Source organism: Macaca thibetana, chromosome 8 (assembly GCF_024542745.1).
Source record: "Macaca thibetana thibetana isolate TM-01 chromosome 8, ASM2454274v1, whole genome shotgun sequence".
NCBI classification, from domain to species: Eukaryota; Metazoa; Chordata; class Mammalia; order Primates; family Cercopithecidae; genus Macaca; species Macaca thibetana.
This window is the reverse complement of record NC_065585.1, coordinates 63,928,479-63,951,132: the sequence shown is the minus strand read 5'-3', so window position 1 is coordinate 63,951,132 and position 22,654 is coordinate 63,928,479. Positions and strand designations below refer to the sequence as shown.

The window sequence follows — 22,654 nt, the reverse complement described above, 5'->3', positions numbered from 1 at the left end:
AAGATGACCAGTTTGATGCAGCCGAACTCTGGGAGGCTGGACACCAGAAAGGCAGCATGTGCAGTGACCACACTCCCCAGCCCCACTGGCGCCTGCCTGTGTGGATGGAATTATTGGTAGCCACCTCCTTTCACACAGGTCGCTTTTGTTTGGCAGATATAATGGAAACCACAGGGCAAACATGCACCCTTCAGGCATTAGCACAAAGGGACTGGCACCTCATACCTTGCTTCCATCTCACTGCCACCAACATTCCTACCTCAAATTAGAAAAAAACAAATATGAAATTCTTGGCCAGCCACAGAGATGCTATTGTGTGAAGCTGTTCAGCCGTCCCTTTGTCAACCGTGTTGTGAGTGCCTGCCATGCGCCAGGGATGGTGCAGGGTGCTACAGACACATCGTTCAACGAAACAGAAAGCCTTGTCCTTAGGATGTGGACACAAAGCAAGTTATTCCATTAGTGTCTCACTCTGGGGGAATTAGAAATAGTGTCTCCAAGGGGTGTGTGAAAAAATGACAATGGATCCCCCAGTCCTTCTGAACTTACCAACACCCAACACCCCTGTGTGTTCTAAATCCCTGATCATCACGGAGGGGTGAACTTTTGCTCTCTGGTTCTAGTTGTCTATATCATGTGGACAGAGAACAGGCACCGGTGTCCCGATTACCCCCGTTTCCTTATCGGTAAACAGGGGTAACAGGACGCCCTCCTACCTCAGGTGAAAGCATGGTGTAAAGTCGAAAGCAGGAAGGAAACCTCGCTGCTCCTTCCATCGGCAAGAGCATACAATGCATGATGTGCAGGTCATGCAGCGTGGCTGTGTGTGCCCAGGGCTCGGACTGCCTGCTTCCAATGACAGATCCTTAGCCCGCTGGCTCTGCGATATCAGGCAAATTAGCAACATCTCTGTGGGAGGCAGAACGACCCTGAAAAATGTCTGCCTCCTAATTCCTGGAACCTGTGAATGTGTTATGTTTTGTGGAGGGTATGGAGGGATTAGGGTTACAGGTGGAATTAAGGCTGTTAATTAGATGACTGGGATGAGAGGGAAGCCTGGATTATCCAGGTGGGCCCAATGTAATCACAAGTATCCCTGTAAGTGAATAGGGAGGTAGAGGGGTCAGAGAGCAATGTGAAGAATGAGGGAGAGGCCAATGGATTCTCCTTGAGGCTTCAGGAAAGACCACAGGCCTATGGATGCCCTGATTTTAGTCCAGTGAGACCCATTTCAGACTTCTGACCTCAGAATTGCAAGTCAATAAATTTCATTATTTTAAGGTTTGTTATTCGTTATTTTAAGGTTTAAATTGTTATTTATGAGGTTTGTGGTTATACTGTTACAGCAGCAATGTGCCCAGATTTGTCACCTTTAAATTGTGAATAGTAATAATAACGATCTTACAGAGTCGTGATATTATTAACAGTAATCTCGTGGGGTAAATGAATTAGTACATGTAAATTTACTAAAATATTCTAAAAGAATAAATGACTTAGTACGTGCACCAGTCTTAGAACAATGCCTGGCACACAGAAGTGGATTAATAAGTAGTAGTATTCATCCAAATGAGGTGTTTTGCTAAAACTGCTAGTAATACTAAAAGTGAGCAATAACACATTTCCTACTTTTTGAGCTACATATTTTGAGACCTAGGACTTCTAAAGGTGGTGAGGCCTCTGTGGAAAGCTGGGATTTTTGAAGAACTTACTGTCCCCATTGGTGAGTGCCCCATTCTGCTCACTGCTGGCAGGAGCATCTGTTGCCAAGCTAGTAACTGAACGGCTGAACATCTCCTTGTCTGAAGGCTGAAAAAACAAAAACAAAAACAAAAACACAAATGCATCACATTGCTAAAAATCTGGACGGTAGAGCAGAGGAGAAGATCCATGGCTTTTTCAAAAAATTAAAACAGCAGAAACAGAAAACAGAATCTCCTACATTAGTCCCCCCTTATCCACAGAGAATACATTTCAAAACCCTAAAACCATGGGTAGTACTGAACCCTACACAGACTACGTCTTTTCCTATCCATATACGTTATACCTATGATGATGTTTAATTTATAAGTACAGTAATTTAACAATAACCACTGATAATAAAACAATAACTATGAGATTAAACAATAACCACCGATAAAACAGAATAACTAGAATGTATTACAATGAAAGTTATGTGAATGTGCTCTTTCTCTGTCTCAGAATATCTTGTATAGTTCTCACCTATTTTTGGATTGTAGTTGACTGTGGGTAACCGAAACTGCAGAAATCAAAACTACAGATTGAGGGGAGCTACTGTTTTTAGATTTAAATTAAGTAAAATAAAATAAACTGAGTTCCTTGTTGACTAGTCACATTTCAAGCGCTCAATAGCCACATGTGGCCAGTAGATACCATATCAAATAGGAGATACGGAACACTTCCAGCACTGCGGAAAGTTCTATTAGACAGTGTTGTCCCAGCATCTCAGGGGCACTGGGAATCTTCCAAAGCCATGTGCAGAGCTTCCTGCCGGGTGACCTATACAGGGCTACAGGCAGGTTGTGAGATATCAGTTCCCTTAGCTCAAGGCAGGAAGGGGACTGGTCAAAAAAGACATGCTTCCAACACAGGTGCTGTAAATCATTATTATTGGTAAAGGTGTGCCATGCCATGAGAAACGGGGAAAGGCATCACCCTTTGTCATGTGAAGGGAACAGACATAAATCTGGTTAGAGATAGATAATGCTATTGATTTCTGAAACCATTTTAGAACCAGCCAAGCCTCTGGCTGCTAGGTTCACAGAAACAATAATACGCTGAAAATTAGCTCTGCAAACTTTTTTTTTTTTTTTTTTTCTGATGAGGTCTCAGCTTGTTGCCCAGGCTGGAGTGCAGTAGCATGATTATAGTTCACTGAAGCCTCAAACTCCTGGGCCCAAGAGATCCTCCTGCCTCAGCCTCTGGAACAGGTGGGACTACAGGTATGCGCCACTACATCTGGTTAATTTGAAACAAATTTTAAGAGATGGGATCTTGCTGTGTTGCTCAGGCTGGTCTCGAACTCCTGGACTCAAGTGATGTGCCCACCCCAGCCTCCCAAAGTGCTGGGATTACAGGCGTGAGCCACTGTGCCCAGCTCTGCAAATCTTTCTTATTCTCACAAATAAACTTAGGACATTTGGAGGGAAGAATGGCATCAACAGTTGGTTTTCTGCAGGGATAGAATGTGTAGATGTTACCCAGAACAATATGCCAGGCTCGGCTATAGCTAAGAGTAGTCAGAAAGCAAGTTGGTGTTCATGTATTTCTTTAAATACCCAACTTGTCTCAGGTTGCAGCCTGAATCACTGCAAATGTGATTTGCTCCCTGTCCTTTTCATAGCCTGCATGTTCCAAGAGGCTATCTCGTGCTCCAAGATTCTACAAGGAAAGTTGTGATGTAAACAGCACACGAACATTTGCTAGTTGGCCTCACAAATTCTCTGACTCTTGATTGGAAGCTAATAATAGACAGCAGATAGTTCATGCCGTGCCATGATCCAAAAGTGTATTGGGAGTCAGCTGTTTCAATCCAATGCAGTTCATTCACGTCTGATGAGCCCCCAGTGAGATGGGTCACTGTGTTACGTTGCCAGGAGTTTGCAATGCAGGTGCTAATATCCCAGAAATGTTGTTATAAATGGGCAGGCATTGGTGTGGGGGAGGAAGGTTCCCAGGTGGGCCCATAACAGCATAATTGATCACAGCTGAAGTTACCATAATCTAGACTCTAACTACTATTCCTAATCTTTGCTTTTATGAGATGAAGCATCTGCAAGTTGTGTAAGATCTAGGAGCTGCAAAGCTCTTAAAGAGAGCTGGGTGGGCGAGCGTGTGTACATGGGTGCCAGTGCCCGGGTAAGCATGTGTTCCTGTGTGTGCTCGCGCTTTCTCACAGACATTCACATCCATAGAAATGAGGCTATGGGTTGGGGCAATAATGAATTATACGGTGGATGAGGAAGAAGGCATGGGGATGGAAGTCAGCTTATTCCTTTTATTCACCTGCCACTCTCTTCGTATCTCACCCGGGCTGCTGCCGACCTTGAGTAGGACAGCAGGAACCCAAGCTCTAGGCCAGGGGCTCTCACACTTGAGCATCCAACAGGATTGCCTGGGTGCTTGTTAGCCTTTCACTGGGCCCCACCCCCAGGAGAATTCGCATTTCTAAGGAGCTCCCAGGTGCTGCTGCTGCTGGCAGCGGTCCAGGCCACACTGCAGAAGAAGCCCTGCTCTAGAAGGAAGTGAGGAATAGCGGTTCGAGCCCTTCCCCAGCCCCTCCTCACCTCCCAACTGGCACCAGGAGAATGGTGGAGTGAGGAAAGGCAGGGTCCTGGAGTCTGCATGGGAAGAAGTGACAGTGGGGCGTTCCCTCCATCCCTCCCACCCTCCCTGCTGAGGCCACCGCAGCAGCGATCACCAGGCAGAGCAGAGGCGCTGGGAACAGATGAGAAGTGGGGACAATGTGGACAACCAGAGATGGGAACAGGGCGAGAAAAAGAGTAAAGGGAGGAGTGGTGATGAGGGCCCAGGAAAGCGGCAAAGGGTGAGGTGGGTGTGTGGATGCAGAAGGGAGGGAAGGAAAATCCTGGGGGTCCCAGGAGGAACCGGGAGTCCTGACAACTTCCTGCCTGCTTGGGCCAGAGGAGTCCCAAGAATTGGCAGGTCAGGAAGCCTAGACTAGAGATGGCCTCTGGTCATCTCTGCAAACGTCTGCTGGCTGCGGGTTTTACACCAGACCTTGGCTCATCCATGCTTCCTTGTTTGCACCCCTCTCCCCGCAACGAGTTTTTGCTTGACCTTGAGAAATGATGTCCTGAACAAGAAGCACCTTTTGTTGTGGCACTGCCACGGGACTCAGGGCAGACTCTGAACTCTGCCTTGCTAATGTGAGGATGGGCCCCTCCACAGCGGCTGTTCAAAAGCACGGGCCTGGGTCAGAGAGGACAAGGAAGGACCTGGACACTCTCAGGCTGTTCCTCGCCAGGGTGGATCCCTGGGGGCCTCAGGATCATCAGGACCTGTAAGATACTGAGGGCTGGGAAAACACCAGCAAGGCCAGGCTATACCTAGGGTGCTGTGGGTCCCAGGCTCCCTCCAGCTTCATGACCTGTTGTTATGGGTTGAACTGTGTCTCTCCAAAATTCATGTCCAAGTCCTAACCCTCAGCACCTGAGAATTTGGAAACAGGTGCATTTGGAACAAACATTTGGAAACAGGGTCATTGCAGATGAAGCCAGTTAACATGAGGTCGTGCTAGAGTCGGGTGGGCCCTAGTTCAATATGCCTGGTGTCTTTGTAAAATGGGGAAACTTGGACACAGCCAGCCATGCACAGATGGGAGGTGATGTGAAACACAGAGGGAGGTCGCCATAGGAAGATGAAGGCAGAGATTGGGGGGATGCCTCTACAAACCAAGTCACACCCAGGGTTTGGCTGCAAACCACCAGCAGCCAGGAGAGGCCTAGAACAGACTTTCCCTCAGAAGCAACCAATCCTGCCAACACCTTAATTTTTGGACTTCTGGCCTCCAGAACTGAGAAACAAACTTGTTATTTAAGCCACCCAGTTTGTGGTCCTTTGCTATGACAGCTCTAGCAAATTAACAGAGGCAAAAATCTCCCATCCCTGCAGTAGGTGGGAGCCATCTAAGGATCATTCCGGCAGCAGCACTACTGTATCCATTTCAGAAGCTCTCCCAGTGAACGCGGGGGAACTCACAGGCCTCCAGCCATGGCGGCCACAAACCTACAGAAAGAGGGTGTGTGGTGGAGGGGGCCCCGGTTTAACTTAGGCTTAGCTCTCCCCGTGGGTTCTACTCAGGCTGGGGGCACGTGGGAGCACACTGAGATAAGTAGCTGATGTTCTGGAGCATGCGCAGACAGGCGGACAGGCAGACAGGCAGACAGGCGGACGACGCATGCGGGCTCACCACGTTCATCAGGTTCTCATGGTCCCCACTGTGCTGTCGCGGCTTCTTTTCCCTGAAATGAAAAGTGAAATGTTGTAATGTCAAATGTATCCCCCTAAAATCAAGCGCACACTATCCTTTCCTATCCCAATTCTTATCAGCTTTTAAATCTCTCTTGTTTTAAGAACCATGTTTATTTTGTCAACAAAGACAAAACCAGACACTGACTTCATGGCCCGTTAGCAGGTGCTGGGTAAGTGGAGGTCAAGCCTCAACTAGGAACTGTCCCCTCCCTTGGCACCCCTTCTTCTGGGAAAAAAGCAGACAAGTTCACGAGGAGAGGACCGAGGCCCAGGCCTGCATAGAAATTGTTTATACCTAAAGTAGCAGAGTAAGTTATACCTTTATTTTTTTTTGAGAAAATGCAGACAATTATCTCACTTAGAGTCTCTGCAAAGTCACACACTGCAGTGGGATGTAGAAAATAAAGAAAATACAAATTTTGGCGTGCCAGGAAGGGTACATGCTCTCAGGATGAGTCATATGTACTTCCAGTCTATGGGAAAGTCTGTCAAGTAAAAATAGAATTTGTTTTTACTCGGGACAGTCTAAAGAAAGCCATCAGTTGTAGAGAATACGCGGCCGGCCATCCACGTTCTCTATAAGACAAGGGTGACACCTAGTGGGAGCATGAGTAACTACAGAAGCAGGCCCATCCAGGCCCAGGGAAGTCCGGGCCCCGTGGCCTTTCTTTGTCTTCCCAATCATTCAGACTCTGTCCCAGCCACAGAGGTCTGGGTCCAGGCTGGGCAGGGATTAGGAGGCTAGCTGGGTTCAGAGAGTCTTGGCTTTTCTCCTCCTGACAGATTATAGGGTAGGAAGCCATTTCAGAATTTTAAGTGACGCTCCTGGAGTTGCTTCCGTGATGGAGGGAGAGTTTGGACAGGGCTGGCTGATGGTCAGCTGGTCTACATGGGCCTCTGGTGGCATCCAGCCCATCAGAAGGTTATGTGCTTTGTAACAGTTCCAGAATGTCCTGAAAATTACTTCTGGTGAGAAAGAACTTCTCTCTGAGCAAAGATTTCTCTTGGCGGGGGGAGTGCACTGACATTTTACATGAGACAGGAGAGAGAGAAAAGTGTAACTCTAAAAGAAGGACACTGATGATTATTTCACATACAGCATGTTCCTCTCCTGGGAAAATAATCTGTTTCTTGAGAAACTGAAGGTCTACACTACACATTTTTAATCGTAAACAATCCCTCTGAAACCACGTAGCAGCAAATATTCTGTGACTTCCGCGGGGTGGTGGCAAAAAGATGCGCATCACACAAAATTTCAAAACGCCCACAGATGAAAAAAGACAAAATCCATTTTGATCAAGGGTGTGCTCGAAAGCACTGCAAGACTTTCATTCTGGGAAGTTTAAAATACAAAGAACAGCAGGACTTCCGTTCTGGGAAGTTTAAAACATAAGGGCTCTTCTAGTTGCTCCCCAGCAAAACCAAATATGGGTTTTCCTTCAGTGAATAAAGAATGTCCCGAGATGCTCTGCAGTGGACAGAAGCGAGTTAAAGCTAATGCACAAGTTTCTGGGACAGCTCTGTGGCGGGATTCCATTCCTAACAGGTTTTTCACAGAAACTCTTCTGGGTACAGGGGATGTATTAGTTTAAGGTACCGGTATATACACTCTGGTTCTCACCTGTCACAACTGGAGCACAGGAAAATGAGGAAGGTGATGACGAAGAAAATGGCGACAGTGGCCAGACTTCCCCACAGGGTGATCTGCATCTGTCCACTGCCCAGTAGGCTCCCCATGGGCCCCATGGCAGGAGCAGGCACTGGTACCAGCCGAGGGAATCAGTCAGTCCTTCAGAGGTGGCGACATGGGGGCCGAGAGCTGCATGCTGCAAAGAGACCAGGGCATTTGGAGAGTAATTCTTGGGTAAACTGGGAGAATCTGTAACTTGGTCCCTGTCAGGAGCGAGACCTTTGCGCTAAGTCGGAAGCGTGTGCTGGATGCTGAGGAGAGCCCCGGACTGGACTTGAAATTGGACTCTGGGCAAGTCCCCTCCATGGTCTAGGCCTTTATTTTTCTTACCTGAAAATGAAAGCGGGAATATACAGCTGCCTGGCCCAGTGTTTGAAGCAACAGATGTCTTGTCTTGGTATGTTTGGGGTGGATTCTTCTATTCTTCTTGTTTCCCCCCACCCCCTTCAAATAGGGTCTTGCTCTGTTGCCCAGAGTGCAGTGGCACAATCATGGATCACCGCAGCCTTGACCTCCCTGGGCTCAAGCAATCATCTCCTGAACCACCCCGCTGTCCCCTACTGCAGGGTCTACAGGCATGCACCACCATTCTTGGCTAATATTTTTATTTTTTATAGAGACAAAGTCTCACCATGTTGCCTAAACTGGTCTCGGACTCCTGGGCTCAAGCAATCCTCCTGCCTCAGCCTCCCAAAGTGCTGGGATTACAGTGTGCCACTGCGCCTGGCCTGGATGGATTCTTAATGTCTTCAAATAAAGATTTCAAGTACTCCATAGCAAATAAATACACGCTCATTTGGGTTCATTTTTAAAAAAATCAGAACAGTATATAACAATTCTTATATAGCTTTTGCAAAAATGCAACTCATCATTTGCCCCCGCCCCTCACTGCCTTCTCTCATCTCCCTCACCCACTGTTCTCTGAGAAGGTTTAAGGTCAGTGTAACTAATGAAATAGAATGTCTTTATATTCGCCTGCATTTATTTACTCTGAGTATGTTATGTATTCTATGTTTTCACTACCCTGCCGTCAACACCCAATAAATGCATTTTCAAGTGAATGGATGAAGTATGTGCTAAGAATACATCCCCGACAATAAATAAGACCTATTTATGCAAGAGAAGCATAAGAGCTGTACCTAGTACATTTCCGTACCTGGTATGTACCAGGGATTCTCCTAAATGCTTTCCTCATTTAATTGCTGTCACCACCCTGTGTAGGAGGCACGGTTAATCCCCCTTTTACAGAGATGGAAGCTAAATCCCAGCAGAGCGGTGACTTCCCCCGAGTGTCACAGGAGCTAAGCGGCAGGGAGGGATGAGTCCATCTGTCTCAGACTCCAAAGCCTGTGCTCTGCGTCCATCAAGGAAGCTCCTTGTCACTGTGGGGATGCTGGGACTCACAGGGGTCACTGCGCCCTGTCCCAATACTTCCAAACAGAAGTGATCAGATTCCTTGTGTGAAATATTTTAAGAGCTATAGATATTTTTAAAATGGAATTGTACATCAAATGATCTGTCATCACAGAGGCCTTGTTTAAAGAATATTTGCTCAATTCTAGAACATTCTAAATGAAAAGAAATAGCCTCTAAGTTGGTCTCGTGTCATGAATAAAGCAAATACTTTTGGTTTTTGATAACAGTGCAATATCTTCCTTGAAAAAGACTGTCAGTATTTACATTTTCATTTGCTTCAGTGATAAAGCTGTGACTGTTTTCAGCCATCCCTGAGCACAGGTATCAAGACGGCAGGGGTGGCTTCGCAGCAAACCAGCGTGCCTCCTAAGATGGGGAGAATAAAAGCCATTTTGGCAAAGGTGGTTCAACTGGACCAAATTATCTCCAGGTGAAACACTGTCACATTTATGTGAATATTCAAAGTTAAGGAATATTAAAAAGCTGAAGAAAAAGAGACTTTTACCTACAATGTATACAGAGAGTGCTCTGAGAGATGAAGTTGTTTGCCTCAATCTTTGAATCAACATGAACATCTTCTAAGGCTCTATAATTACATAAATGCAGGACTTCCTGCGTAACACAGAACTTCTTTCTTCCTATGTTTGATTGTATGTATATTATGCCTAACACGACAGGCGTACAGTAATAACGAGTCAAATTACTTTTGCATGTTTGCCCCCAGACAGCTATAGCCAAATGAAAATAACCACCACTTCTGTGATTTGTTGATGCAAAGAATAATTCATTTTAAACTGAGACTACAAATTGGCACCACAATAGGTTTTAAAATGCATTCAAGCAAGCACCTAAATCATAGTGACCAACGAAAATATATAAAATACATTTTTATATACAGATCCAAAGCATAAAACATTTTAGGAATCACAGACAAAAGGTATCTATCTCCTGTGCAGGCATCTGTTTGTTCTTCATTCATTCATACAACAGATTAATTAATGCCTATTTATAAAATGGCATGTTCTTAGAAAAGAGTTTGCTGTGTGAGTTATTCAAAAGCCAGAGATCCATCCATGAAACCTAGTGTGGAATCGCCAATACCTGTCTCTTCTCTGTACATGTTTCTCTTTTCTCTCTCCTCTCTCTTAACAGAAGGAGGTCGGTATAATATGATGAGAGATGTGGGGTGCCCAGCCTATTAGAACAGTACAGGGAGAAAGAAGATGACAGGGGATGATTACAAGCTGCAGAATAAAGGATGGAACCAAGAGAAAATGTGTCGAAACTCCTGGCTTACTCCCCTTCAATTAGAATTGTCTGTAAAGCCACTGAAAGACTTTTCCCCAAGTTCTTACTGTGGACAAAATCCTCACAGTGAACAGAGTGATCACCATGGGGTGCGCATTTCTGAGTCAGATGCACTGTAGTCCTCAGGGACAAACGCCCCAGTTGCTGGGGTGGTTTTCTCCTCTTGGACCCTCTAAGTGCTGTTCTGCAGGAGGACTGTGGGACACCAGTCCCCGTGGTCGTGGGCAGCCCTGGCGGGTCAAGAGTGGCTGCACCAGCAACTGCCACCTACTCTTCTTTAGAGGCCTGGCAGAGTATGTGTGTGTGTGTGTGTGTGTGTGTGGCGGCAGGGTGGGGGTGGTGGCTGAGGGGATCTAGACTAACATAATCTTTGATCCTTACAGCAGACCTCCTGGGTGGATGGTTCCCATTTTGGAGAAGATCTGTGCACTGCTACCCTTCTCTCCTGGTCTCTCTCTCTTTTTTCTGGATGTTTGTTTCCAAAATTCTGCTGCCCATGCCTTACCTGGCTATCTCCTTAAATTTTGGCAGCTCATCTACACTAAGCCAAGACTGTCGCCTGCTCACCCTCCTGCTCACATGTCTAGATGGACATCCTGGTAAATGTGTGTCGGTGGACCGGCTCCTCCCCTGTGCATGGAGATAACCCGCCCCTCCCCTGTGTGCAGGTGCACATGGATCACTTTGTGTTTCACTTTCTTGGAGCAGCTGAGGGTAGAGGCCTCATGCAGAAAGCCCAGTGCTCTGCCCCTAGGCTGGACCCTCATGTATTGGTTTTACTGCCCTTAAATGCAGTGCTTGGGGGTCCTTATTCTGTTCTTTTGAATGAGCGGAAGGTGGAGGGAAATCAGTGTTCTTTCAGGTGGCCAGGGAGGCTTTTTAAAGGATGAGTGATGGGGGAGAGAGTAAGCGGATAGGAGCCATAGTGTATGGACAGTAAAAGTTACCCTGAACAGGAAGATCCCTGTGGCAATCAAGGCATTTCCAAACTCTACACTGTGCCAACCAGGCTCTCTGTGAAAAAGCCACCCAAGGCAGTGCTGTCCTGTGACATGGTTATGGTCCACAAGGACCATCTTATTTTGGGCTGATTCAGTATCAAGTAAGTTATGTCTTGACTATCAGGAATGATCTCTTCCAGTGGAAATATCTGAACCATTTGGAAGAGCATCCCTTATGATTTTTTTCATGAAGATATTTAAATCTGTTTCTCTGAATCCTGTTCTTACTTGACTCAATAAACTTGCATTCAACTACAGAATATTATATAAGACAAGGTCTTGCTCTGTCACCTAGGCTGGAGTGCAGTGCTGTGATTACTGCAGCCTCGACCTCCTGGGTCAAGCAATCCTCCCACCGCTGCCTCTTGAGTAGCTGGGAACACAGGCATGTGCCACCATACCAGGCTAACTTTTTTTATTTTTAGTAGAGATGAGTTCTTGTTATGTTGCCTGGCTGTTCTTGAACTCCTCCCACCTTGGCCTCCCAAAGTGCTGGAGTTACAGGCATGAGCCACCACACTGGGCCTATTTCTTCAAAGTTTAAAAAATTCTCTTATCAGATCACATGCATAAATATTCTGAGTTATTCCACACAGGGCAAAGAAGGACCATTTATTTTAATTGTACCTCTACTAACACTTAATTTTGGCACCTGAATGTTGTATTAAGATGAGCCACAGAAGATGGTAATATTAATGTGATCACAGATTTAGATTAATAGTTGTACATTAATTCTGTTTGCTATAGAATAGGCTTCATTATTGGCTGTACTGATGTAAAGTCATGGCTGGAGACTGTAATATAATACAAGTATATAGTATTGCTGTAAAAGAGGCAGTGGTATGACCTCAGTCTCCACTCCAATTTTGTATCATTTTGAACTACCGTGAGAACTTGTCATTAGCCTTGAGAAAGGTCAGTGCTTATGGTTAAAGGACTTTCATTGGGGCTTCTTTCACAGATTTGTCTGATTAATTATTTTGGACTAAAATCTCCATACTCTTTTACCCTTTCATATCCACTCATTTGTTTTAATGAATAAGTGATTTAATCACTAGAAAAACCACCGGCCTTTTAATTTAACAGCACGTCTTTTTTTTTTTTTTTTTTCTTTTTTGAGACAAAGTCTCGCTCTGTCACCACGCTGGAGTGCAGTGGCGCTATCTCAGCTCACTGCAACTCCACCTCCTGGGTTCAAGTGATTCTCCTGCCTCAGCCTCCTGAGTAGCTGGGACCACACAGGCGCGCCACCACACCCAGCTAATTTTTGTATTTTCAGTAGAGACGGGGTTTCACCATGTTGGCCAGGATGGTCTCCACCTCTTGACCTCGTGATCTACCTGCCTCGGCCTCCCGAAGTGCTGGGATTACAGGCGTGAGCCACCATGCCCGGCCAGCAGGTGTCACTTTTAACCACAAGGTGGCAGCATAATTCTGTTCTCGGCCCTATGCAGAACTTTCTTGAAGGAAAGCTGCTCAATTACTGTTGGTGCCTTATGCTTGGCATTTGAATTGTCTTCATCAGCCTGCACTATCAGCCACCAAGATCAATTCCAACAGGGAAAAACACACACATAAATTAATGAAAGGTGCAGACCAAATGGCAGCTACTTATTTCTTTGGCCAAACATCCTTAACAGGTAGGTTCTCTATAAATAATAATTAGGTCGAGTTGGGATGGCCAGTGAGATTAGATATGGAAACAGACACTTTAGAGTTTCTTTGAAGCAGATCTAGGTCAGTAATGACAGTCATTACCTTTTTACAGCTGTTGCAGTTGCCATATAATTAAACATGATAGAAGCCACCTCCACTCATGACCCCTCACTGTTGGATGAAATAAGAGCAAGGGCCCAATCCCAGTGGCAATTCTTCCTTCCTGGTCATTACCAGGCGTGGGAACCATGTAGTAAAATGACACGTTATGGGCTCTAAAGTAACCAGATTTAATGATGGCAGAGGAAGCAGATTCTTTGGTGGGTCCCCTGGTCCTGTGAGCACGCTGACAGCCGCACAGGCTGAGGCGAAATCAACTCTGAACAGAATCCTCAAGCCCCAGAAAGAGTTTTAAGCTAAAGTGTGTAAATTCAGGTAGTCTTCCATTCAGGTTACAGGGACTGTGCTTACAGACAAGCCTGCCACACTGAACTTTGCATGGATGAGTATCTGTTGGAGACACACGGGGAATCACCTACCCAGATGTTTACTGTTCCATCCTGCTAAGGTACAAAGGCTTTTGCCTACACACGACTGTTATCAAGATCTCCCTATTCTGACCCTTCACTGAGTCACGGGCCGAACACACCCAGAGCGCAGAGGGTGGTGGAAGGTAAGTTATTCTTGTTTATAGATTCCTGAATCCTTTTTGAATGTCCCCACACAGCGATATCTTGATATGTCTTTCTGTAGCAGTTTAAGAAGGAGTGTCGCTGAAAGAAACCTGGAATGCCTCAACATCACCAGACCACACTGACCCTGCTATCAGAACTCGCTGCTCACGGGAGAAAGAGCCCGGCCCTCATCCTGAGAGCAAGTTACAAATCCTCACGGCCGTCTGTCAGCATAACCCAATCACTTTTCATACACACCAGACCTATCGATCCACATAGAGAACAGGAAAGCTGACCCTTTTGGTGGAGGGGTGTGTGGGGCTGTCACTTGTCTTCAAGAATACATTAAACTTACATCACAGAAATAATATAGTTTATTATTTATAAACACTTTTGCCTTCCGACAAGCCAAGAGGCCAAGTGAATTTGATGGGTAAGGAATGACTTCTAAGGTTGGTTTCCCCCAAATTCTGACTTGGAAGCCAATTCTCAAGGTTCATTTTTAATGGTGGAGAGAGAGAGAGACAGGGAGAGAGAGAGGGAGATGGGGGGAGTGAGAGAGAGAGAGAGACAGAGAGAGAGAGAGAGAGAGGAGAGAGGGAGGGAGGCAGAGTGCAAGGGCATGGTCTTTCTAGAAGCCCATATCACATGCACTCCGACAGAACCCTGAGATGTGCTTCTATTTGGGCTAATGCGATACATTCTACACTGACCGCATAAGGAGCACGGGTAATGGGGATTCACTTTGCACAAGAAGGCTTCATGGAACGTTTCAGACAGTGTGTATTTTGGGCTTTAGGTTCTATTTCTTCCTGCCTTGCATATTAGCTCATCCAGTCTAATTTCCTTGAGGGCAGGGATGTCTCCACCTCATTTCCCACCATATTCCCAGCACCTCTATGACCTGGGAAATAGGAGCCAGTAAGGAATTTTTACTGAATACATGTTTCTGTACGAAGAATGATGAATAGATTCTCAAGTGGATTCTCAAAATGCAAGTTTAATTCATAATTTATACCACAAGGAAGAGAAGGAGAGTAATAGGGATGAGCACACTAAGCAAACAATTAAAAAATAAGCTAAGTGTGTCTTAAGGCAAATCCTTTTTCCTGAGACAGAGTCTTCCTCTGTTGCCCAGGCTGGAGTGCAGTGGCATGATCTCGGTTCATGACCCTTTAAGGTAGATGTTACTGAAATCAATTTTAAGGACTCCTGGGTTTAAGCGATTCCCTGCCTCAGACTCCCGAGTAACTGGGACTACAGGTGCGTGCCACCACACCTGGGTAATTTTTTGGTAATTTTAGTAGAGATGGAGTTTCACCACGTTGGCCAGGCTGGTCTTGAACTCCCACCTCAAGTGATCTGCCAGCCTAGGCCTCCCGAAATGCTGGGATTACAGGCGTGAGCCACTGCACCTGGCCTTAAGGCAAATCCTTCACTCTGGAATGAACACAGCCATCTGGGTTCTCTGTATTGTCACTGAAGCAGCTGAACATCTCCTGAGAAAAGTCACAGCACCGTAATATCGGTGTCTTCATCCCCTGCAGCAGGCCTCTCAACGCCAATGATCTCACCATGTCCCCAAGCTTAGTGTTCTACTGACCCCTCTCTGCAATGACAATTTCACACCTTCTCCAGCTCCTAGGTTCCTGACACAAGCCTCAAGGGGGCTGGACCTTCCCTTTCTCAAAGGAAAAAGGAGCCTTGAACAGTGTTGGCTCTCTTTCCAATGTTTTTCATCTGACAAATCTAAGCATCCTATGAGTCTCACTTCTTTGGGGCAGCTTTCCTGACGCCGAAACCCTCCCCCCTCTCAGGTGTAGCTGAGGCCCGTCTTTTACAAGTTTTTTCCTTCCTGGCTCAAAATTGAAATTATGAAGCGATTCAAGTGTCTCCTCTGCTGGGCTAAGCCCCAGGAGGGAGGAACTTTGAACGGACTTATCTGGTTCACAACTGTAGCCCTAGTGTGTGGCACACAGTAGGCACTTAATATTTATTGGATGAATTAATAGTTAAGAGGAAGAAAAGGAGGCAAGAGGAGTGCATATTGATCAGGTCTTCAAAGGTGGTAAGGTCGGAAGAAACCCTTTTGCTCCGTCCTCTCAAGTGATGCTGAAACTTGATGGGGGCACAAGAAACCACAAAAGCCTGCTTGCCCGACCACCTGGCCAGGGTAGGAGGGTCTCCACGGTGTTCCTGCCTGCACCTAATCCATCACTGTGGTTTTACCCAAGTTCCCTCCAGGGTCCCCAAGAGGCTCGCTACATACCAGTTTTGACTCATAGGCTTGACATAAAAAGCACTGAAAAATGGAAGTGAGCACAGACCATATGTCTGCCAGCCACTTTGCTGCGGGTTATTTTATTTCGTCCTCATGACCCTTTATGGTAGATGTTACTGAATCCATTTTATGGATGAGGAAACTGAGGCTCAAAGTTAAGTGCCTTATTTAGGGTCATGTAGCTACAGGTTCCCAGACTCTGTCCCCAGCACTTCCTCTTCTAACACACCGCCCAGCACGCTCTTAGTCCCATGTATTCACACCCTCCAGGCGCTGGCCTGTCTGGGACAGCAGCAGACAGGTGAGGACGTGGGAGCCACACCCACCTCCCTGGCAATCTTCACTTCACTCTATCAGGACTTGTCTTAGTACCAGAGAGAAGAATGTTCACTCCCGTCTGGTACACCCACTGCTCACTCCCAGCCGTGCATTAATCATGAACCTCCTTCCAAGGGATCTGGAGGGCTTTACAAACATCCCACAAGCTTTGCTGTGATGGATGTGGTATTTACAGGCAGGCTGGGTGACTGAGACCAGCACTATTTGCAGTCACACTCTGTTAAGCATTGCTTTGCACTGTTTCTATTTGGCTTCTGAGGGACAGTAATTCAGCCACCTTTTTTTTTCATAATAAAAGACTTAACAAAAAATAAACTTCAGTTTCTTTGCCACAAGGTTCAAAAATGTACTGCTTGACACAAATGCCTCTCAATCAAATTTCCTACTCATGGCTCATGATATTGAAAAGATCCACTTCCTTTTAGCATTTGTTTAGCCTGGGCTAACTACAAATGCCCTGTTTCTGCAGACAGCTACTACCTCACTGGGACTGCACAGCAAAAGATGCTTGATCTGGGAAAAGTAAACCCTCAAGATTGGAGAAGTAGAATTTAAGAGCAGATGATCACTTTGTCAAAGCAATGTCAACAGAGGAGTTTGTAACACCGGTTCACTGTGAGCTAGTGCCAAGTCACAGAACGTGTCCTGTGGTCTCTCCCACACCATTAGATGTACTGCCATCGTAAGGACTGCTGGCTTAACAGTGTTAATATCTTGCCCAGCACTGGCAAAAATATAGCACTGGTAAATCATTACCCAGTGCTTAAATCATGGCTATCTTTATGATGTTTTAAAACATCATAAAGCCAGGCAAAATATTTCTTGATTCATAAAAATAGAACAAAAATCCTCAAAACACATCCCTCCAAGTTACTTACTGGTGTTATTGTGAATTACTTAGGGCTGGGGAAATGTCTCAAGAGAGACTAGCTTGATGAGAGAAAGTCAGAGCTTGTATTTGAAAATATATGTCCAGAGTTTATCCTCACAGCTTTCTGCCAGGAGAGGGCAGGGAAGGCAGATGACTCAAGGGGTGTGACTCCTAAGCCCCTGTAGAGGAAGGGACAGGGTCATGGTTCTTGTAGAATCGAACTTCCCCAAGGGTGGTCCCAGTTAGCAGCACCTGGGAACTTATTGAAATGCAGAATTCTGAACCTTCTCCCAGACTTATGACTCAGACACTCTGGGAGTGGGGCCCGGCAACCTCTGTGTTAACAAGCCCTGCAGGTGATCGTGATGCACCCTAAAGTTTGAGAAGCACTGTTCTAGAAGAGCTACTAGATGTATATATGGTGATCTGGGATCTTGTTATAGATTCTGATTTGGCAAATCTGGAGCGAGCTCAAGAGTCTGCATTTCTGACTGGCTCCCAGGTGACGTCCAGGCTGCCGGTCTGTGAACTACATTTGAAGTAGCTCTAGTACAGATGCTGAAGGTTATGCAGCCGGATCCCTGGAGCTGAAACCTGGCTTTCAGCTTACTCAAAGATTATGGGACGATAAAGTCAGAGCTTCTGTTTCCTAGGAGCCTTCTTGATGTCCTTCCCACTCGAGTCTGGTAAAATGGCAGTGAATGGGTACATGGCTGCTATGCAGAAGTAAAGACCAGGTTTTGCTCTGTTCTTTTCCGCTGAATTGCTGTGTGGCCTGAAGCGAGTCCAAGCCTCCCCATGCCTCAGAGTCCCCTTCTGAAAAATGCGGTCATTTCTGAGGGTTCTTTCGAACTCTTAGCTTCTATCATTTTATAGAAGTTGCCAGTGATTCCTAAAGTCTAAGATAAAAATTCAGGACTTTCCACACAAAGGCGAATGTTGCTCCAGCAAGAACCTTAAATTCTCAAGGTGATCAATAGTTTCAGCTCCCAGAAAGCAGGGCCTTAGTAATTCAGAGGCGAAGCTGATGAGGCCACACCAGTGGGGTGGATGTCAGGAAGAGAAGCTGTGGACGGCCTTTTTAGTCAGCGTGCAGCGCCGGGAATCACTCCCAACAGCCCTTCCAAAACACCATTTGCGCTCTGGCAACATCACCACGGTACACCGGCTGCAGGGCTGACTTATGAGTCTCTTTGTTTTTTCATTAACATGTACTTGGCATATTTACATATTTACAATTCAAATTTAGAGTAGCCTTTCAACAAAATGCGAAGACAGAACCAAAACACGCAGATGGTGCACGGACAGGTAACGTAGAAAGAAAACACTTCTCCTGAAAGCTTCTGAGGCTGTTTAAAGGCATATGCCCAAAATTTTGAAAAATCTTACAGAGAAAGCAAGTTAGAAATGGATCCATTTAATTTCTAATCTCAGGACTTGATAAGCTTGAGGAGGTTCCAAATGTGATAAGAGATTCTGGAGACCTCTGTTTCTATTACTACAGACAGTCTGCACCTCGGGTTGGTTTCACTGGTTTCTTGACTAATACCTTGGATGATATTTCCTACTCGCTGACACTCTGTCATTCATTAAGCACATAATTGATAAATACCTACTATGTGCCAGGCACAATTTCATCTTCTAATCACACCATGAATATGAAATGATATTGGACCACTATGAACTTTGCAAGAGTTCACTGTTTAGGATTAGGTTCCTAATACAGAGATATATTTTGACCACAAATGAAAAGCCATTTATTGTTGAACTCCAAGCTTGTGCAATCAGAATAAAAAAGCCACAAGCTCTTTCACTTCTACCATGTTGCACTAGAAACAACATTTAATCACAATAATTGCTGCTGGATTCTGTTTAGCCTGGCGGCAGAGGCTCCATGGCACCGATGCAGCTGCAATGCCCTTGGACTGATGTTGTTTCAAGCTGAGAACTGTCCCCAATGTGTCTGGTGGATTCCAAAGACACCCTTTGCATGTTCACAGGGTGAAAAGGACTCCCTCCCACGTGTGCACTTGACCACAGCGAGGGCCAGCCGGCCTCTGAGGATGGGCTAGATCCCAGGGACCAGGAAGCTGCTGTATAGAGCCTACCTCCCCCACTTTCTGAATGGAAGAAAACTGCTTTCACTTTACAGTTAAAGCGAAAGCTTAAAACAGCAAATATTCATGCAAGAGGTGACACATGCATTTGAAATCACACCAAGACATAAATGACTGGCAACCATGTCACCTGGTGAAGAAAAGAGGGGAAGGAAAAGGATGAGAGGGCTGAGGCCAGGACGCAGGGGCGTTGTGCATTTGAGAGAGACAGGACATGGGAGAATAGACTTAGGGGGCTTTCCAGGTAAATGTTTTCTGCTTCACCTCTTTGCCTGTGGCTGGCCTTAATCCAGGGGCAATTCTGTGAGAATGACATATGTATGTATGTATGTATGTATGTATGTATATATTTATATACTCCAATACATTGATCTCCCTCTCCTCCGTTGTCCAATTTAGGGAAGATAAAGCTAAGTCAACAGAGGTGGGGGAAATCAGTACGACAGAACAGTAACACTGGTGCAGATCCTGTTCTTCAGTCAGACACGGCTGAATGTGGAACTCAGTGATCAGAATCAGTCATGCTCTTTGGAAGAGGTTCTTGTTCATTTCAAAGGCTGCTAATACCTTGGGGGAGCCAAAAAGACTTTGGACCTGATACAAAAGGCAATATGGAGAAAACTGGAGGGTCTCTAGTAGAGACACAACAATGGGACAGAACATTTCTGAGCAAGTGCATGTTCTGTCAACTTAAGTGATGAGTGTGATTGTGGCCCTATGGAATATCCAGCCTCCATCTGTATCAGAGCACGTGGCCTGCAGGTCCCTTCAGCACACCTGCCCCTCCATCTGTCAGCCTCATAGGCTTCACTTGCCGTCCTTCTCAGGCAAAGATGCCCTCCAGACTCCCTCACTCCCTGACGTTCTCCCAGTCCCTCCTTGTAACACAGGAGGCAATTTGTTAAAGGGCTGAGGCCCAGATATAATCGAGTTAGAGAGGGGCCCAAGAATCTATATTTTAATTTTTAAATTTAAATTGTAATTATTTTTTGAGATGGGATCTTGCTCTGTCGCCCAGGCTAGAGCACAGTGGCGCGATCTCAGCTCACGGCAACCTCCGCCACCCATTTTCAAGCTATTCTCCCATCTCAGCCTCCCGGGACTACAGGCATGTGAAACCATGCCTGGCTAACTTTTGTATCTTTAGTACAGATGGGGTTTCATCATGTTGGCCAGGCTGGTCTCGAACTCCTGACCTCAAGTGATCTGCCTGCCTCAGCCTCCAAAGTGCTGGGATTACAGGTGTGAGCCACCGCGCCTGGCCAAGAATCTATATTTTTATCTTGCGTCCTAAGTGATTTCAAAGTAGGTCATCCACTGGAAACCCTTTGAAGGACACAGGTCTGGAGCTCGTGAGTCCTGCACTGCCCAATCCTGAGTCTATTCTCTACCCCTTCTCTCCCTGTGTGGGCACTGAAGTGCCACCTCTTCCTGGTCCCTTTGCATCTCACTGGTTCTGCAGACAAGCCTCACTGTGTTCCTGGTTCATCGTGTGAAAGTAAAAATCTAATCTCCCAGTGGGTCCCCATGGGCAGAGGCAGTGAAACTCCAGAAGTCCACAGGGAGAACTCAGAAAACCGCTCCTCTTTAGAAAGCCACGGAGCTAATGTGATTACAAGACCTCATGCACCAAAAAGAATGCAATTCTGAACATCTTTATAGCTAATGAAAATCACATTGTCTTCCTCAAGATTTTCTTTTTTTTTTCTATTTGGAAATCATGAATAAAATGGAAGTTATGGGTTAAGGCTGTGTTTATGAAAAGTCTTGGAGTATAATGTGAAGAGTTTTATATTTTCCATTTTCTTTGGAAAGTAGAGCCAAGGAAAGTCTTCAGGTTGTACAATGAGAGCGAATATCACAGTGTGGCTCTGATGGCCCTGCCCCTTTCACTTCTCTATGCTATGTTTTCACTCCTTTTCTGGAAGGGGTATTTTAAAGGCATTCAATAGAGAGGCAGAGAGAGAGTAGCCTATGATAAAGCGGCAAGTCTGCAGGTGGGGACAGGCATATATTAGAGATGTGTTGTGGGAAGTGCAGGAAAAAGGTGCCAACGACATCTTCTAGAAATGTGGAAGTTACTTGAAGTTAATTTATCATAAAAGAAACACGGATCTTTATGGAGTACAAGGTTCTATTAAGAACTTAAAAAATAGGACAGGCATGGTGGTTCACACCTATAATCCCAGCACTTTGGGAGGCTGACGTGCGTGGATCACCTGAGGTCAGGGATTCGAGACCAGCCTGGCCAACATGGTGAAACTCCATCTCTACTAAAAATAGAAAGAAAAAAAAAAATTAGCCGGGTGTGGTGGCAGGCACCTGTAATCCCAGCTACTTGGGAGGCTGAGGCAGGAGAATTGCCTGAAGCTGGGAGGTGGAGGTTGCAGTGAGCTGGCTGAGATCGTGCCACTGCACTCCAGCCTGGGTGACAGAGCAAGACTCTGTCTCAACAACAACAACGACAAAAAAAAAAAAAAGAAAAGGAAAACAGAACTTAAAAAATAAAACATGGGAGCTTGAAGAACTGCACATGGAGTCAGGAACTCGAGTTCACGCTTCTCTGTCACTGAGGCTTTGAGGAGGTCTGGCTATGCTAGGAGCATAGACCATACTTCTTTGAGTGGCACCTCCTAGAAGCATGAGGCTTGCACTAAATAGCCGTGGCAGTGGTCCTGCCAATGCTTACTATGAGAAATATAACAGTGGAATCTGGTCCAGGGAGAATCGGTGTGTGCTTATTTCTCATGCCTCTATTACAGGAAAACTTCAAGAAAAATAGACTTACAAAATGGGACAAGAAGATGTGTTTTTAGGACAAAAAGAAAACTCATCTAGGAAAATCAAGGTAGCCACTGACATCTAGTAATTGCTATTGGGAAAAGCAGTATGTATCATTTTTGTCTTTTGGATTAAATAATATAAGCTATGTGGCTTCATTCTAGTTCTTTTTGTAAGCAATTATTTTAACAGTTACGTGATTTCTAGACACAAATTGTAAAACAATATGCTATTATCCCATAAACAAGAATAATTCAGTCTTTTTCATATCACATATTTTAGGCCTTTCTCCAAACTCTTCAAAATTCTACTTCATTGTACTTCTTAATGAATTGCCGTATTATAATGTTTCAGGAATAAACAAACTTTGGGGGCAACTGGCCCACTAGTAGTCACTGGTAACACTTTGCTTCCCTTTACGAAGAACATAATTAAGAACAATATAAGGTATTCTGGCCGGGCGCGGTGGCTCAAGCCTGTAATCCCAGCACTTTGGGAGGCCGAGACG

General features: G+C 45.6%; 1 protein-coding gene across 3 annotated transcripts in view; it reads right to left on the bottom strand.

Moving 5' to 3' along the window:
* The window catches only part of PAG1 (phosphoprotein membrane anchor with glycosphingolipid microdomains 1), a 141,386-nt gene that overhangs the window by 17,850 nt on the left and 100,882 nt on the right, over nucleotides 1-22,654 (bottom strand). For all 3 annotated transcript variants that reach the window (XM_050802231.1, XM_050802232.1, XM_050802233.1), the window contains 3 exons: nucleotides 7,634-7,838; nucleotides 5,951-6,002; nucleotides 1,710-1,806 (listed from right to left, as the gene is read on the bottom strand). In XM_050802231.1, the coding sequence (XP_050658188.1) occupies nucleotides 1,710-1,806; nucleotides 5,951-6,002; nucleotides 7,634-7,758 (274 nt within the window). In that variant the 5' untranslated portion in view covers nucleotides 7,759-7,838. The remainder of the gene's footprint in view (nucleotides 1-1,709; nucleotides 1,807-5,950; nucleotides 6,003-7,633; nucleotides 7,839-22,654) is intronic.